This window comes from Macrobrachium nipponense, chromosome 43 (genome assembly GCF_015104395.2).
Source record: "Macrobrachium nipponense isolate FS-2020 chromosome 43, ASM1510439v2, whole genome shotgun sequence".
Taxonomy (NCBI): domain Eukaryota; kingdom Metazoa; phylum Arthropoda; class Malacostraca; order Decapoda; family Palaemonidae; genus Macrobrachium; species Macrobrachium nipponense.
This window is the reverse complement of record NC_061104.1, coordinates 19,721,832-19,740,176: the sequence shown is the minus strand read 5'-3', so window position 1 is coordinate 19,740,176 and position 18,345 is coordinate 19,721,832. Positions and strand designations below refer to the sequence as shown.

At 43.0% G+C, this 18,345-nt stretch overlaps 1 protein-coding gene across 1 annotated transcript in view; it reads right to left on the bottom strand.

The window, feature by feature from the left end:
• Positions 1-18,345, bottom strand: part of LOC135213554 (uncharacterized) — a 102,397-nt gene that overhangs the window by 28,929 nt on the left and 55,123 nt on the right. The window contains exon 2 of the mRNA XM_064247521.1: positions 2,682-3,738. Coding sequence (XP_064103591.1) covers positions 2,682-3,326 — 645 coding nt within the window. The 5' untranslated portion in view covers positions 3,327-3,738. The remainder of the gene's footprint in view (positions 1-2,681; positions 3,739-18,345) is intronic.

Genomic DNA, 18,345 nt, shown 5'->3' with positions numbered 1-18,345 from the left:
GAGAATTCTGACAAGCGTTAAAACATTTGAAACACACCTGGTGGAGAACAGGTGTACGTACTGTACTAGGCAGTCATTCATGTTTGAATGCCAAATTACCTATCACATGGAGATATAAGCTAACTTTAATAGTAGGTAAAATTCATCCTAAATAAAGGATTTTAGCTTTGTGTGAACCTAGTAAAAAATTTTAACTTTTGAAAATGTGATTATTTTCCCTGAGAATGCCAACCTTTGACTTTTGTGCAGGAGACTTAATTCTAGGGTGGGAGAAGTTGTTCCGTGGAACTTGAAGGGGTGTTATTCTAATCACGAGGAAATTGCTTTATAGCTGCACACAAGACATGGGGAGAGTAAGTCTTCCTGTAAACTCCTATGCATAAAGGCAGCCTGACAAGATCCTATGCCCCAATTCAAAATACTATGTATGGAAACTTACTTGAGAAAATTTCCAGGGGATAACTGTCCCTCTATCTTAATTAAGAAATGTAAAAGTCAGCAAACAGTCATTATTATTGGAAGCATATGCCAAAGGAGAAGCAGGTTCTTGGTCTGCTAAATGAGAACCAGGTTCTAGGTCAATCTCTTCTTCTTAAATAGGAGACAGCTGGTCATCCTGAGCAGGTTCAGGAGCAAAAGAAGCTTTCTTAAGTCCATAATCCAATTAACTATTGTTTAATTGGAACCAGAGTAGGTTCATCAGGGTCCAAAGGCAAAGGGGACTGTGCTGAAGCCTAACTGGAGAAGGCATAGGAGACCAAGACCTAGGTGAGGACAAAAAAAGGGCGCAGGTACCAGGCACTCAGCTCAGGCGAGAAGGGTCTCTGGACTGTTCCAGGGAGACACAGGTGGGTGCTGATGTAGAGGAGCAGGAACAGAATCGTCTAAGGAGGTCCTACAAGATGGTTTGAGACTGCTCGGAGTCTGTTTATGCCACTTGACAGGTAGAGGGTCTAGACACCAACCATGGTTTCAAAAGGGCGCTTGTCCACGGCGTAGTTGCATGAAGAACTGGAGGACAATGGATGTATCTCCTTGAACAAGCCCTTTCAGTGGGTGTCTGCTGACACCTGGGAGTGGGCAACAGGTATGGCTGAGAGGAAAACTACCAGTGGGCAAACCCCATCAGCATCCCTTGAACTTTTGGTATGGCTTTTCCCAGGTTTGGGAGAGCAGGACAGGGACCTTGGTCTAGGAGAAGCGATGGGACAGATAATCACCTCCTCCACTTGCACTTTCTCCGCAATGACTGTCTCCATAATCACTTTAAGAGAAGCCCCCAATCAACAACAGTACTTTTTATCAAATCTAGACTCGAGACCAGCGACGGCATTAGGATCAGAAGCATGGGAGCCAGGCGAGGGAGAAGGTTGTACAGTAGGAGGGCAGGGAGTAGGAGAAATAGCAGTAAACGTAGTAGAAGAGAGAGTAACAGAGCTACCCTCTAAACTAGCTTTTGGTGTAGTCTAAATTATGAGGGAATTTTTCAGCTCTAGAGGCTGCTTTCCTATCTCTCTCTCTCTAAATTATCTAAATGAGATTTAAGTACCTCCCACTGTTTAGTCTCTCAAGCTGATCACACACTACAGGTCTTATCAACATTACATTCTTGCCCCCTACTATTAACACTGATCGTATGAGGATCATACAAGCTTTAGTGAGCCCAGACTTGCAGCCTAACTCACTACAGTAGTGAATTATTAGTCAGACATTATACTAAGAAATTTACTGAAAACTAGTCAAAACAGCAAGAAATAAACTGTCTAAACACTGCCTAGCATAAGCACAATTAAAACAATTGTACTTCACCACACACAAATGAAAATAAAGGAAATCCCCAGAAAGCAGCAGTAAAATGTAGTAATGTTTACACACCAGCTGGCAGAAACAAATTGGACAATGGCTGCCAGGTTGTTCCTGTGTTCCCTGGTAGTGGACGAGGCTATCCCTACATGTGAACAAATAAACTTAAGGAGCGCTACCACCAAGTTAAAAAAAAGTTGCAGCACAAGGTAGATGCATTAACTATGTAACTACTTGGCGAGTTACTACTATGAAACTTGGCTGATCATCCGATATCAGGCTGAAGATGAGAAATGCATTCTCCAGTACAGTTCATGGGTCTGGGTCTGAAGAGTGATACACTGGGGCTTCCTGTTTAGCTGTCTAGTGAACAGGTATATAACCAGTGTTCAATCATTGAGCAACAGGAACAGAAACAGAGGCAGCAGCAGCAGAGGGGTCCATCACCAAAGCAGGGACCACATTGGCAATAAGAGCAGCAGCAGAAGATTGTCAGACTAAAGCCAAATGCTTCCAAAAAGTAGCTCACAAAAGCTTCCCGAAGAGGCCCAAGATCACCCACAGAACCTTTAGCAACTTGCATAATGACACCAGCTTGCAACAAAGATATTCTTATAAAAAATACAAAGGTCTGCATTCTCATAAAAACAATAAAGATTTAACACATTACTAGTATATTGACAATAATCATTAGTCAAATTAATGAATAGCTATAATAGAGGTCCTTTATCTTACAAACATTTTAAAAATGTTTCCAGTAACTTCCTGTTTTTGTTACAAAAAAACTTACAGATTTGAGTAAACACTTCATTTAAGTTGTACGTACTCCTGTAGGCTACATACAATAAAACAATCACAGAATATTACACAAATCTTACCTCTTTAGCTTGCAAATGTTTCTTTTCTTCTTTGTCATTTTCTGAGCTTTCTTCTTTGTCCTTTTCTATGCTTTCTTCATTGTCATTTTCTAAGCTTTCTTCTTTGTCATTTTCTAAACTTATCACAATCTTCTTTTTGTCCTTGCTGGGCTCCATATTACATTTTGGCTCAACGAAAGGGGTTTTTTCAGCATCTGACTGCTTTGTCTCATTGGCCTCATTCAGTTCTGGGAAAGCATCAACTTCCTTCTCCAATTCTCCAATAATTCTCAAAACCTCCTCATCTTCAATAATATCTGCATTGTCTTTCCTAACCTCTTGCTGATTTTTCATCAAACCCCTTCTTGAAGATGTTGCATGTTCTTCATTTGGCCCATCAGCCTTGCCTGAGATGACAGGTGAATGTGTACTTTCTTCACCTAAAAGAAAACAATCATCACCACTATCTAAATTCTCATCATCCGATTTTTTCAACACTAAGTTTTTGTTTGGAAGATCAACAGCAATTCTCCCATCTCCTTCTAATGAAGTCTCATCGTTAGTTTCAAAATCTTCTTCTTCGTTGGCTTTTTTCTCCAATGCTGCAGTCTTTGTCGTTCCAGTTGCTGCTTCACCACTGTCTCTACTAGATCTCGTTTCTTTCATGATGAATTACTCCACTGGATTAACTCATTTCAAAATTACAATGGCACAAACTATAAAAGTCTTCATAACCTTTTATTTTTCATACATAATATTACATGAATAAAATACAAATGTTACACAATGTATACTAATTATTACTGTCTTTATAACCCAGCTACATTTGATTCTGGAACATGTGATCCAAAGTGAACACAATAGCCAGGAAAGGTACAAATAAAAGTCCAACTGCAAGTTCACTAAGTTAACATAAGTTTGTCCCAGATTCACTGTTGTATAAGGCTGTCCCAGCTTTACTATGTTCACATAAATCTGTTGATACAAAAGTTCATTCAAGGTCAAAGATAGGACGGCTTAGAACAGGGTCCCCGACTTTTTAACGACTGTAGTCACTTGAGATGGTACTTGTCAGCATCTGTAAACAAAAGAAAGAATAATTAGAGAATATTCTCTATGTAGAATGTGCAGTTCCCAAGTTTAGAACCTCTGCTGTACATCATGCACGTTTATGAGGGATAGGTTGATGGAGAAGGGGAGTGAGAGAGACAAGAAGAAAACTGAAAGTACTCTCTTCTTCTTCAAGCCGAATCCATGAAGTAACATCATTCTTTCAGATGATGGGAACTTCAGCACCCTGGAAAAGTGTTGCACTCGCCACAAGATTACTCAGCAGTACTCTGGGTAGCTAACTATAATAGTAGGGGTCATAAAACAAATTATGTATCAGTAGTAAATATATATAATGTATATTTAATTGCAGACTTTCATGAATTACACACACATTTTTTTAAAACATACTTTTGTTTCAAAATCCACTAAAAAGTATAAAACTATCTGTGATGCACTAATGGTTAATTACACCTAAACATAAAAGAATGGGGTGTGTACTCGCCTAAATTCCATGCAATTCTATACAGGCATATTTAAGCTTAAAAAATCACAGTAGATGGTATCTAACTTCAGTCTATAAGCGAATACCATGGTATTTGCTTCGATATATTTAAATATGATATTGTTATGATACAATAAAGTTTGTTCATACTTACCTGGCAGATATATATATAGCTGTATTTTCTGAAGTCCGACAGAATTTTAAAAACTTCCGACACACGCAGTGGTCGGCCAGGTGGTTAGTACCCATTCCCGCCGCTGGGAGGCGGGTATCAGGAACCATTCCCATTTTCTATTCATAATTTTTATTTCCACTGTCCCCTGAGGGGAGGTGGGTGGGTACTTGATTATATATATCTGCCAGGTAAGTATGAACAAACTTTATTGTATCATAACAATATCATTTTGTTCATGAAACTTACCTGTCAGATATATATATAGCTGAATCCCACCTTTGGAGGTGGGAAGGGACAGAATAGAAGGATTTTGGGAAACAAATGCCTGCAGATGATTTACATCTTGGTTCCACCTGTTAGCATAGCTGACTTCGTGATTACTGTCACACAAGTCTGCTTCTGCTTTACTAGAGTTGCCAGCGAGGTAGAGACCTATAAAGCTGGTGCACTCCAGATGATCTGTCAACGGGGGCGTGACCACAATGTGACTAGACCATATTGACCATACCATGAGGGCTAAGAAGTAATAAATATATATATATAAATATATATATCACCACCTGACCAACCTAGCCAAAGTTAAGGTGTGTTAACTAAGCTTAAGAGTTACGAAGTCGCCGTTGTCGGCGACTCAACAACTAAATTAAGAGCTCTTCCTAACCATTTTCTACAGGATAGGATGAGTGGTACTTCTTGCCCCCAAGATTGTGTCTGCAGACACGTATGGCCCTAGCGAGCAGCGGATCTCATATGCCATCTTCACATCTCGCAGGGAGTGTGAAGTGAACACAGAGTTGCTTCGCTAAAACATGGTACTCAGGATGTTGCTGAGTGCCATGCTCTGTTGAAATGCTTCGAGTCCGCGCCCTCACCTCGTGAGCATTCAGATAAAAAGATTTCAAATCTTTGTGCAAACACAATGAAGGAGCATTTTTGAAAGAACTCCTTAACACTAAAGCCAGGGTGTTCTTCGATATGGGCAAGTCTGGTCTTTTTCGGAACACTGCAGATTGCCCGAATGACTTCGACTTTCTTGAGTTTTATGTAGATAAAACTTGAGAGACCCGACAGGGCACAGGACTCTCTCTGGCTCCTGCCCACTAACTTGTGCCATCCTTGCCTTCCAAGCCTGGCCCAAGGACAAAATGGGTTTCCATTCTTAGGCCACAACGGAAGGCTTAGAGAGCACACCGCCTTGTGTCCTCTAAAGCCAAAACTTGTGACGATGGCTTAAAATCTCACTAACCCTCTTTGTCGTATCTAGGGTGGTTAGAAGAAGGCCTTCCTGATCACATGCAAGAAGTTAACAGGTAGGAGAGGTTCGAATGCTTTGACATCAAGAACTTCAGACTACGTCTAAGTTCCATATTGAAAGCTTCGATCTGGACATGCACAGTCAGTCCGTCTGTACTAAAGTCAGGTGACCGACCAGTTGACCAGTCAGACGAATCAAGGACAGCAAGGCTGTACCCTGAAGACCATAAGGCACTATTCTTCGCTGAAGGATGAGTGTCTGGACTGCCTGGGCGATTCAATCTAAGCAAACCTTGGGGGTGTATCAACGCAACCCAACGTCGTCAGCGAATCAACTCCTGACTCGAGCTTCTGGGTCCAGGAGAAAGGAGCGAGGAGCAAAAAGGCGATTCAGTCCCGAAGGAAGAATGCCTGACAGTCCAACCTGGTCTCATGTTACACGATCATCGGGGGTGTATAAACGCAACCGACTTCGTCAACAAGAAACTCAGGGCTACTATATGTCGCCTGATCTCGCACGAGTGTCTGACTCCGAGAAAACAGGTGAGACAAAAAGTAGATGGAGAGCGAGATTCGAGATTCCACAGAACTCAAAGATCGTGAAGGGCTTTGTTGTTTGACAGACGCAAATCTCTGAGCCCAAAGGCCGTCAACAACATATTTGCGTATTCTTTAATAGTTGTGACTGCCAGCTTATCCCATTCTTCAGACGGAAATGGAAGACGGTAATCTTATTCCTGTCAACATCTCGATAGCCTGAACGTAGTCAGACTCAGAGCGGAGAGGTTATAGGTACCTTTCGAGTTAGAGTAGACCGACTCTCTCGGAAAAGGTCCTTGGAAAGTGAACTAGGAAGTATGTGACCTCTGTGAATCCAGGATCCTGAAGTCCAACATGGGGCGATCAGCGTCATTGTCGCTCCCTGTGACGTCATAAATCCTCTTATTACATTTCCTAAGCGATTGAAAAAGGGGAAAAGAGACTAAACATCCATCCCCGTTCAATATCATAGGATGGCGTTTAATGGTACCGATCCCGGATCGAGAATAAGGGAGCAGAGAAGAAGCCTCTTCGTCCTCAACATATCGAAGAGAAGAATGAAAGGGCGTCCCTAAAGTCTCCACAACTCTCAACTTACTTCTAAAGAAAGATTCCACTCGGAAGTCAATAGTTGCTGCCGTCGATCGAGACGATTCGTACGGACTTTTGCAATCCTGTAACGAACCTCTAGAGAATCGTTACATTCTACGCCTGTTGTTATAATAGGCTCTTTCTCGTAAACTCGAACAGGGACCGAGAGAAGATACTTCTTAAGATATGAGAGAGCTGTGGAAAATCAGAGTTGATCTGGACCACTGGTTCCCAAAACTCTCGTTTCGAGGACTGGAGGGACTACCGAATCGCTTTTACTTCTTTCAGATTAAGATCCAGGACATCTGAAACCCTATCCAGATGTCCGGCACCTTCTTTCTATCACCTCAGGTGATAGACGCACTGAGAGATGTTCAGAATCATTCCTAGATCTTGAATAATATTTCAGTTTCCCGGTAGGAAAAAACTGTGGTCTGAATTGCAGTCTATTCGGGGAAACAAACTTCTTTAGGAAGGAAATGGTCCCCAGCAAGCTCATCCATTCCCTCCCCGAGTATGCTTACTTCCCTAAAAAGGCTGCGCTTTGCCTAAGCAGGAGAGCATATAAAAGTGCAATGTTGCGGTAGACTCGTAGTTCTATACCGTGCGGTAACGAGCACCGAAAGGATTAAGAGATAACTCTGTTGAACATAGTAAGGCAAAACGAATGCAACGTTTATTCATTCACGTAAGAAATCCCCTCAATCTTAGGCTAAAGCGCGTGATTGTAGGACAGAGATACAGTTTAGTCAGTCAATCCCGCAGGAGAGACGTAACCGCCAGCACAGAGATACGGTTAGTCAGTCAATCCCGCAGGAGAGAGAGACGTAACCTACCGCGCATGACAGCGCACGATCTGTTACTGCCTACTGGTTCGATAACTTCGGTTGGACTGGAGGACAGACACAGCGTGACAGCAGCAGCCAGCAGCTTACGAATGTCGTCTCTTAACTTTATGTCTGGGTTGCCAGCTACCCTATTCTACGAAGAAATAGGTCCGTTATTTTTGAGCAGAAAGACTCTCAAGCTGGTATATTTAAGCGAAACAGAAAACGCTAAATATATAGATGCGTTTGTGTCGTCAGAACACTACCATACAACGGTAAAAGATAAATCGGAAACTCCTGGAAGGCTGCAGGGAGTAACGATTAAATGTCCTTAAAATAGACAATAGACCTCTCGGTTGCCATCCGAAGAGGTAACTACAGCAAGCGTATATGACTTGAACCAACCAGAAATAAAATAATGCAAGGCAAAATATGAAATTATATCACAATAAAATTTGTTCATACTTACCTGGCAGACATATATATAGCTGAATTCGGAAATACAGCTACATACATATCTGACAGGCAAGTTTCATGAACAAAACTTTAGAAAATCGAAGCAGTCAGCTCAAGCTTCTTATGTTATTGGACATAAGCGTTCATTGACGTAGTCTACAAGTCTATTTCTTGTACGAGTCTGCGAATGACGAATGAGAGCTCTTCCGAATCTTGTCAATAAGAGCTTATTCGCTTACGCAATATCAAGTTAATGAGATGTTTGTCAATGAGAACTAACCCATTTACGGGACAAAGAGATATTTTGTCAATGAGGGGATACCCACTTACTTGACAAAACGATAGTATATTGTCAATGGGGGAAAGTCACTGAATTGACAAAACATAATCCAGGAAGTCGAGCATTTTATTTTTTCCGATTCCCGTCTCAAACGAGGAAGGGGCAAGAATCCTGTTAAGAGACTGGGCTTACGGCAGGTAGAATGATGATGTTCAATTCGGCAGCGTAGTCCCGACTAGAAACTAACAAAATCTATCATCTGAAAAACCCTTTCAGATGGGCTAAAAAGCTTGCAAAATTATCCTGGGAAGAGGAAGAAACTCTCCAACCAGCTTCCTCTCCCGTATCACAACTAATGCCTGCTAAAGCTTAAAATTTATTGGCAGTATGGCAAAGGAAGTCCTGTCTTGCGCTTTCCTGAAGAGCGTCCTTTTGATGAGTGCCTTTGCAAGAATCCTACTGAACGTTGCCGAGTCCTGACGTGCAGGACATCGAGCCTTTACATAACCCGTAACTGCCTTATCGCAAAGTCTTGACTGCGGTAGAGAAAACGAAATCTTCCCTTGAGCTTTCCTTAACTCCATCCACCTTTGCGAAAAGCAATATAATATTGACAGAGACCTCTTGAATTCACGAAACCCGAGGTCTTGCTGGGTTTCGAAGACGAAGTTGTCTGTTCACTTTAAGCTTCCTCCGAAGCACTGCTTACTTCACATTCTTTGCATGTGAGGTATAAGGTATCACCGAAGGTAGAGGTAAAAATTCTTGAGGCCCAAATCGTAAACAAGAGCTTGAAGAGTTCAACAGAAACGTTCAGCCAGGCGACACACCTGGACGTGCGGCTGGCGTGCGCGCTTGGCGTCCACTGACGAGCAGCTAGCACACTCGGCGTTCCCACTGGCGAGCAGCTAGCACGCTCGGCGCGTCCACTGGCAAGCAGCTAGCACGCTCAGTGTCCACTGGCGCGCGCGGCGCGCACTTGGTATCCACTGGCGTGCGCTCGGCGTCCACTGGTGCGCGCTCGCGCCAGCGCGCACGCCTGGCGTCCATCCGACCGTCCCATCCAAGCCGAGCGTCAAAAGAAGCGTGCAGAAAAGCGTCACGCTCCTGACAGGCGTCAAAACAAGCGAGATACATCTCGGAGAGATATCCGACTGCACGAAACAGTCTCAGGAGAAGGGTTGATCGTGTGAGAATACGAGGGGCGAGGGAACGCCTTCTTATTCTCACAGTAACAAAGCTCGGACGTCCGCTCTCAAAAGCGTCTGCTACTAAGACTTCTTTTTCATTTTTCATATTTCTCGGTGGAAAGACGTACACGTGATAAGGCGACGTTCGCCTTCTTACTTCTCACTGGAACGCATAACGAGAGAGAGAGGACGTAAAGCGTCCTCTTCCCTAAAGCTTCTATTTAGAGGGCGCGAGTCCTTCCGAAAGCTCCAACCCCAACTGCGCGGGAGGACGCTTCGGAGGACGAGAAGCAATCCTTCAGGATTCGTGCACGTGCACGCACTAGGCAGTCTGGGGAGGGGATTTTCATCAGAAACTGCCGAAGGCACGCCAGATCGGTGGGGGTTCCTCGTAACCCTCCTTCGGCTTTCGACATGCTCTCTCCCCGGGTCCTGGGAGTCAAGCAGAGGTCCCGGCCTAGAGGCGAAATAAGGCCGATCTGACGCACCCTCCTCTACACAAGGGGCACTGTCACTGCACTCAGCCACTTCACCATTGCTCTCTAAAGCAAGCACTTTCGATTCTAAGATACGAATCGAAAGAGTATTAGAGAAAGGGCAATAACCTCTACAGACACTGTTTAGGGCTCGAAGGCAACATTACAGGGTTATGAGAAACAATAACAGAAGTAGCACTCTTCACAACAATGAAGGAGAGCGATCACCTCTCGCAGACATATTCATAACCCGTAGGCCCATACTACAGGGTTAGGCAAAAAAAAAAAAAGTCTACAGGAAGGTTAGCAGGTTCACTACCCTGACTTTTGATTACTGATTAATTGCGTACATACGAATCATACGCTTTCCTTACGGAATTAGACATGTTTACTGATTAATTGTGTACATACGAATCATACGTCTTCCTTACGGAATTAGACAAAGTCTCACACTCCTTACATGACAAATCTCAACAAAGAAGCAAGACTCATACCCCTCGTGCATACCAAGTGCGGATCTACCGAAGCTTTCGGTAGCCACACCCTATCTTTGCAGACAACACCCTCTGAAACTAGCCTAACTAGATTCAGATATCTTATGCAAAAATGAATCAAATTCAAACCAATTTAAGATAGCGTATGCCTAGCCACAAATCCAAGTAAATCAATTAAAAGAAATTAGGATACTTAGCGGCAATGAAGTTTCCAAAATCTAAGACGGAGGTACTGGAAACAGGTGTTTCCAGCACCGGCGACAGAAAAATTATGAATAGAAAATGGGAATGGTTCCTGATACCAGCCTCCCAGCAGCGGGAATGGTACTACCACTGGCCGACCACTGCGTGTGTCGGAAGTTTTTAAAATTCTGTCGGACTTCAGAAAAATACAGCTATATATATCTGACAGGTAAGTTTCATGAACAAATGAGAAGTTTTCAAAAGCAAGATTTCACAACATGGATATGTGGGATTAAATCTCCCTATGTACTTAGTGATGATGTAAGTTGGTTAAGACCTGAAGAAGTCTGTGAAAGCAATGACGGAGGTAAAGTCGTCGTTGTAAAGGACTTGCAAGTACACTACTAATTTGGTTCCATACCCAGTAAGCTTCCTCAAGAACCAATAAGAGCAGGCTATACACATTATTAGAAATTGCTTGACAATTCGTGTTGACATGAAATATAGCATCCATGAAGCTCTTTTTTTACCTGTGTCTATATATGCATATTGCATAATAAATTACATTTTCAATACCATAAATGACTGTATAGAATTATATGCAAGTTAGGCTAAGCAGCCCATAATCTTACATTTAGGCGTAAGTAGGCACAAACAACATACATACCAAAGTTTTTTAGGAAAGCAAGGAAAAGACTGTAAGATTAGGCAAATAGACACACCACGCTCTTATGTTTAGCCATATGCAATCATTAATATTGTGGATCTCAAAAAGTTTTCTTTGATACTTTTCAGTGCATTTTGAAAAAAAAAGCATGGTTTTACATTTTTATTATATTTTAATTGTGATTTTTTAGGGTTTGACGGTAGAATAAGTACGTACTGCTTGCCTCCCCGAGTGACTAAACCGATTGCAGGGCAACCACCCTCACTAGCTTGTATGGTCGTTACAGAAGTTTTCATAGGTGTTTCTGCATACTAGACAACAATAAAATTGCAGTAGTATCTAATTCAAACATTTTTGTTTTTTCAGTATAGCATTGTCATCGACTTTAAACATATACACCAAATCTAGAGGAAATCGGTTCGGTCAAAGTGGGTAAAAAATCAGTTGCAAGGTTTGACCTAAAAAGACAGACAGACAGTTGAAAAAATTGTAAATACTACAATTTGCCCAAGCTTTATCATAGGTAAGACTTTTTACTCCTATGAGGTGTATAGTCCGTTCCATAACTCTGAAAAATGATAATTTTCATGATAACATTAATTACTTGTACACTTACCTATTGTTAACGTTAGCTTACATCTTCATGCCATCAAGTGCAATCAACATTTACAAAATTCAAATTATGCTTAGCTAACCTGTTAGCAGTCACTGTAGTCGCCTGCTTTCCCGACAGGTGGTGTTGGAATGTAAACAACTGAGTCAGAATTCTTCTTGACCACCCACCAAGAGGTGGGGAGGCTGGGTGGGTTTCCACTTTAACAGTAAGTATCCAAATAACTAATTTTATCATGAAAAATGACATTTTTATTTTAAGATAAATTTTTAAATATACTTACCTGGCAGTTATATACATAGCTATATTCTCTGACGTCATGACATCAGAGAATATAGCTATGTATATAACTGCCAAGTCAGTTACATATTTAAAATTATCATTATTTGAAATGAATCTTACCTACTGTTAAAGTTAGCCGACAACCACATTGAATGAGGATGGTGGGTAAGAGCAGCCAGAGAAACAATGTTCAGCAAACAAAATAAAAGTTGTTTAATGGGGAGAAAAGCTTCTCAATATCCCTGCCTGTTGTGTGGTCCTTACTGGCAAGTACTGTAGCCAGAGGTTGGAACCACAACAGGGTGTAAGGCCCTCGTAGCAAGATTTGTATGCACCAATCATTATGATTCTACAGAGCATTGCTTTCACTATGTCAGATCTCAGTTAATATTATTTGAGGTGACAAATGTGACATTTTTATAATAAAGTTTTATATATACTTATAAAGTAATTACATAGCATAAAGTGTCACTCGTACGGCAGCTTAAATTCAAAATTGACGGGTAGTGCTTCAATTTTTTGTGTAGGTGACCAGTCCTGCCCACCAACAGGAATACCAGGAACAAGTCAGCAGACCACCTCATTCTGTTTGTGCCTTATATCCATCAAAGGGAAGGTGCCTTATATCCATCATTGGGAAGTATGTGTAACTTTACCAGTGGCCTATTGATGAATCTGAATCAACGCAATAACAACAAAACAAGAAAAAACTCATCATGAAAGATTCAGCTATAATGCTACTAAATATCCATTTCACTGGTTACTTTGAATCATCACCAAAATTCAGAGTAATATAATAAAACCAAAAAATTACGAATAATGAATACAGCTTCCGCGAGTACAGGCAGTCCCAGGGTTACGACGGTCTCAGTTTACGACGTTCCGAGGTTACGACGCTTTTCAATTATATTCATCAGACATTATTTCCAGGGTTACGACGCATGTTCCAAGGTTACGACGCACGTTCCAGGGTTACGACGCATGTTCCAAGGTTACGACACATGTTCCAGGGTTACGAAGCCTACAACGCTCATCTGGCAGATGAAATATGACACCAAAGATGCAAAATAATCAATATTTGAAGTTTTTTTGGATGAAAAATCCCATAAGAATGCAGTTTACATAGTTTTCAATGCACCCAAAGCATTAAAATGTTATTTTCATGATAAAATTAATTTTTGAACATACTCACCTGGTAGTTATATATATAGCTTACGTCCCCGACGTCACGGCAGAATTTCAAAACTCGCGGCAATCACCGATTGGGTAGCCAGGTGCACCACCTGTGCGCCCTCTACCCAGGTACGTAGAACCATTCCAACTATTCCTCAGATCTTCCATGCCCATAGTCTCTAGAAGGGAGGAGGGTGGGAATTCAATTATATATAACTACCAGGTGAGTATGTTCAAAAATTTATTTTATCATGAAAATAACATTTTCAAACATCTAACTCACCTGGTAGTTATATATATAGCTGATTGACACCTTTGGTGGAGGGTCAGAGACAGCTATCATCGTTGGAATTGACATAAGAGTTAAATAAAAACAAACTTACGGGTTCGTACCTGTTAAGGAAGCTGACTTCAATGATATCCTGCCTCATTATGTCTGCTTTCCTTACGAGATCCAGCGATTCACCCAGGGGGCTGAAGACCTCTTGGAGACTGTCAACCAGTCAAACCTCTATGTGACTAGACTCCCTACAATACCCTTGTTCCGGGCGCTACCAAGGAACAAGTTGACCACCTGACTAAGGATCAATGATTGTGGAAGACTGCGTCCAGTCTCCACAAACAACCATAAAAATTTCAATAGTCCCAAGGTAAGAACAGAGTATTGGTATATGTGGTTTTTTAAGGAGTAGTCCCTTCTCCTATTACTGAATGAGCTGCTACAAACGGACTCAGTGAGTAGCAGTCTTCATACAAAGTCTGCACTTGTGTAAGGTAGTGCGACGCAAATACTGACTTGCTTCTCCAGAAGGTTGCGTCCCGGATATTCTGAAGGGATCTATTTTGTTTAAAAGCTACCGAGGTTGCTACGGCCCTGACCTTGTGAGTCTTAACTTTTAGTAGCTTGAGATCCGCTTCATTAATTGCTGAATGCGCTTCCCTAATTAATTGCCTTATAAAAAAGGATAACGCATTCTTTGACATTTGCAGAGAGGGCTTTTTGACAGAGCACCAAAGCCCCTCTGAATTACCACATAATTTTTCCGTTCTTTCCAGGTAATGCCTCAGGGCCTTTACCGGACAAAGAATTCTTTCTGCTTCCTCACCTGTGAGATCCAACAGGTTTGGAATCTCGAACGATTTGGGCCAGGGCTGAGAAGGGCGTTCGTTCTTCGCCAGGAATCCTAGCTGTAGAGTGCAGATAGCCTTGCCCTGTCTGAAACCTACAGCTTTGCTAAAGGCATGGATTTCACGGACTCTTTTTGCTGTTGCTAGACTAATCAAGAAGAGAGTTTTCATGTGAGGTCCTTACATGATGTTTCCTGTAAAAGTTCGAACCTATCACTCATGAGAAACTTCAGAACTACATCCAAATTCCAAGCTGGTGAAGATTGTAGTTTCTCTTTAGTCGTCTCGAAGGATCTAAGGTCTTGTAGATTCTTGTTATCTGATAGATTCAGGTTCCTATGCCTGAAGACCGCTTCTAGCATGCTTCTATAACCCTTAATGGTAGAAGCTGAAAAGTTACGCTTCTTCTTAAGGTATAGCAGAAAATCTGCTATCTGAGTCACAGAGGTACTGGAAGAGGAAACGGAATTGTCCCTGCACCATCCTCTAAAAGTCTCCCACTTGGATTGGTATACCTTAATGGTGGAAGACCTCCTTGCTCTTGCGATGGCTCTAGCTGCCTCCTTCGAAAATCCTCTAGCTCTTGTGAGTTTTTCGATAATCTGAAGGCAGTTAGTTGAAGAGCTTGGAGGTTCTGGTGATACCTTTCCAAGTGGGGTTGTTTGAGTAGATCTACTCTTAAAGGAAGGCTTCTGGGGGTGTCCACCATCCATTCCAGTACCTCTGTGAACCATTCTCTTGTCGGCCAGAACGGAACCACTAGAGTCATCCAGGTGCCTTCGTGAGACACGAACTTTTGCATCAGTTTGTGTACCACTTTAAATGGCAGGAAGGCGTACACATCTAGATGATCCCAATTCATGAGGAACGCATCTATGTGGGTTGCATCGGGATCTGGGATTGGAGAGCAGTAAATCTCCATCCTCTTCTTTGTGCTGTGGCGAAGAGGTCTATGCATGGGCGACCCCAGGTTCGCCACAGGTTCTTGCAGACTTCCTGATGGAGAGTCCACTCTGTCGCCAAGACTTGATGTTTCCTGCTCAGGATGTCTGCCCTTACATTCTTCTCCCCTTGAATGAAGCGTGTCAATAATGTCACGCTTTCCTGTTTCGTCCAGAGAAGAAGCTCTCTTGACGTCTTATAAAGGGACTCGGAGTGGGTTCCGCCTTGTTTGTTGATGTAGGCCAACGCCGTCGTGTTGTCGGAGTTGACCTGCACCACTTTGTTGTGCACTGCACTTCCAAACTCCTTGAGAGCCAGAAAAACTGCAGTCAGTTCTTTCTGATTGATATGAAAGTTCTCCTGTTCTCTGTTCCAGGAGCCCGAGACCTCCAGCTTTCCCAGTGTTGCTCCCCATCCCAAGTCCGAGGCGTCGGAAAACAACACTAGGTCTGGGTTCCTCTGTTTTAGGAAAAGGCCTTCCTGGAGCTTGATGGGGTCATTCCACCACCGTAGACAGTCTTTCATAGAGTCCGAAACGGGAATACACTTTGTCTCTAGTGTCTTGCTCTTGTCCCAATGCCGATTGAGGTGGAATTGAAGAGGGCGAAGGTTCAGTCTTCCTAAGGAGACAAACTGTTCTAGCGAGGAAAGGGTCCCCAGCAGACTCATCCATTCCCTCGCGGAGCACATCTGTTTCCTTAGGAAGTTTTGCAACTTTTCCAAGGCTTGTCTCGTTCTCAATTCAGACAGAAAAGCCCGAAAAACCCGACTCTGAATCCTCATACCCAGATACAAGATTTCTTGGGATGGAATCAGTTGAGATTTTTGACGGTTTATCAGAAGGCCTAGGTCTTCCAATAACCGAATCGTCTTGTGAAGGTTCTCCAGACAGCAGGTGTAGGAGTGGGCTCTGAGAAGCCAGTCGTCCAGATACAGCGAGGCCCTGATATGATTTTTGTGTAGCATTCCTGCTACGTTGCTCATCAGCCTCGTGAATATTTGAGGGGCGGTGTTTAAGCCGAAGCAAAGAGCTCGAAATTGGTACGTTTCTTCCTTGTAAACAAACCGAAGGTACTTCTTAGAGTTCGCGTGGATAGGGACGTGAAGATCTAACGAAACCATCCAGTCGTCTTGTCTGACTGCGGCTAGAACTGATTTCATTGTCTCCATCGTGAATTTTGTTTTCTTCACGAAAACGTTCACGGCACTCACGTCCAGTATTGGCCTCCATCCCCCCGAACTCTTGGGAACCAGGAATAAGCGGTTGTAAAACCCTGGAGACTCCAGATTCTGAACTCTTTCTATTGCTTCCTTCTGAAGCAACATAGAAACCTCTTGCTGTATTGCTTGGATCTTGGTTTATTCTCTGTATCTCGCTGACAGATCGATCGGTCTTTCTGTTAAGGGGGGGTTTTTCAAGAAAGGGATTTTGTATCCCTCCTTGAGAAGCTGAATCGACCAAGGATCTGCTCCTCTTTCCTCCCATGCTTGCCAGAAGTTGGAAAGTCTGGCTCCTACTGCTGTCTGAGGAGGATTGTTGTCAGACTTTGTTTCGCCCTTGTCTGAAGCCTCTTTTCTTAGAACTTCTTGACACCGGTCTTGTGCTCCCTCTACTGAGGGATCTACCTCGAAAGGGCCGAGAAACTCGAGGTAGAGGTTTAGATTCCTTGAGTTTCTGAGCACTGAAACTTGATGGTAAGACTTTCCTTGCTGCCTTTGTCATAAGATCTTGAGTTGCCTTTTGAGTTAAGGCAGAGGAGACTTCCTTTACCAATTCTTGAGGGAAAAGATGAGTGGAAAGGGGGGCAAAAAGTAATTCCGCTTTCTGAATGGGTGTGACCCCATTCGAAAGGAAAGAACACAATTGAGCCCTTTTTTTCAAGATTCCTGCCGAGAAAAGAGCAGCTAGTTCGTTAGATCCGTCTCGAAGAGCTTTGTCCAAGCAAGATATCAGATGAACTAGTTCTTCCATGTTGGTAGACTTGGAGGCTTCTAATTTCTTCCCCAACGATCCCAGAGTCCAGTCTAGGAAATTAACACCTCGAAGGCTCTAAAAATCCCTTTGAGGAGGTGGTCCATCTCAGAGGAAGACCAACAAACCTTCGTCTTTCCCATGGCCATCCGACGAGAAGCATCCACAAGACTGGAGAAGTCCCCATGAGAAGAAGCAGGAACTCCCAGACCGAGAGCTTCTCCAGTATCATACCAGATGCTAGATCTGGACGCTAATCTGGCCGGAGGAAATGAGAAAGCTGCCTTTCCTTGGTCTCTCTTCGTGCCCATCCATTCCTTCATGATCTTCAAGGCTCTCTTCGAAGAACGTGACAACAACATCTTTGTGAAGTCGAACTTCTTAGATGTCTTCCCTAGAGTGAACTTTGAAGGTGGGGAACGAGGGGCAGCTGGAACAAAGTTTTCCGAAAAAAGTTCCGTGAAAACTTTCATTAGTCTTTTCAAGTCCAACAAAGGCTGTAAATCTCTTTGGTTTTCTTCGTCGGACAAGTCTTCCATCGGACCAAAAGGAGAAGGGGGGGGAGTCATCCTTCCCCTCTTCCGATCGACCCATAACCGACGTCGCCATGTCATGCTTCGTCAGTGTTTCCGAAGAAAATTCTTGTCGCCTGCAAGTGTCCTGGCGTCGAGAATTATGACGCTCGGCCTCCTGGTGTCGAACTTCTTGACATTCACCATCATGTTGATCAAGTATTTGACGTTCGGCATCTTGGCGTCCAGCCTCTTGATGCATGGCGTCCTGGCGTCCAGCTTCTTGATGCCTGGCGTCCTGGCGTCCAGCTTCTTGACGCTCGGTGTCCTGGCGTCCAGCTTCTTGATGCCTGGAGTCTTGCCGTCCAGCCTCTG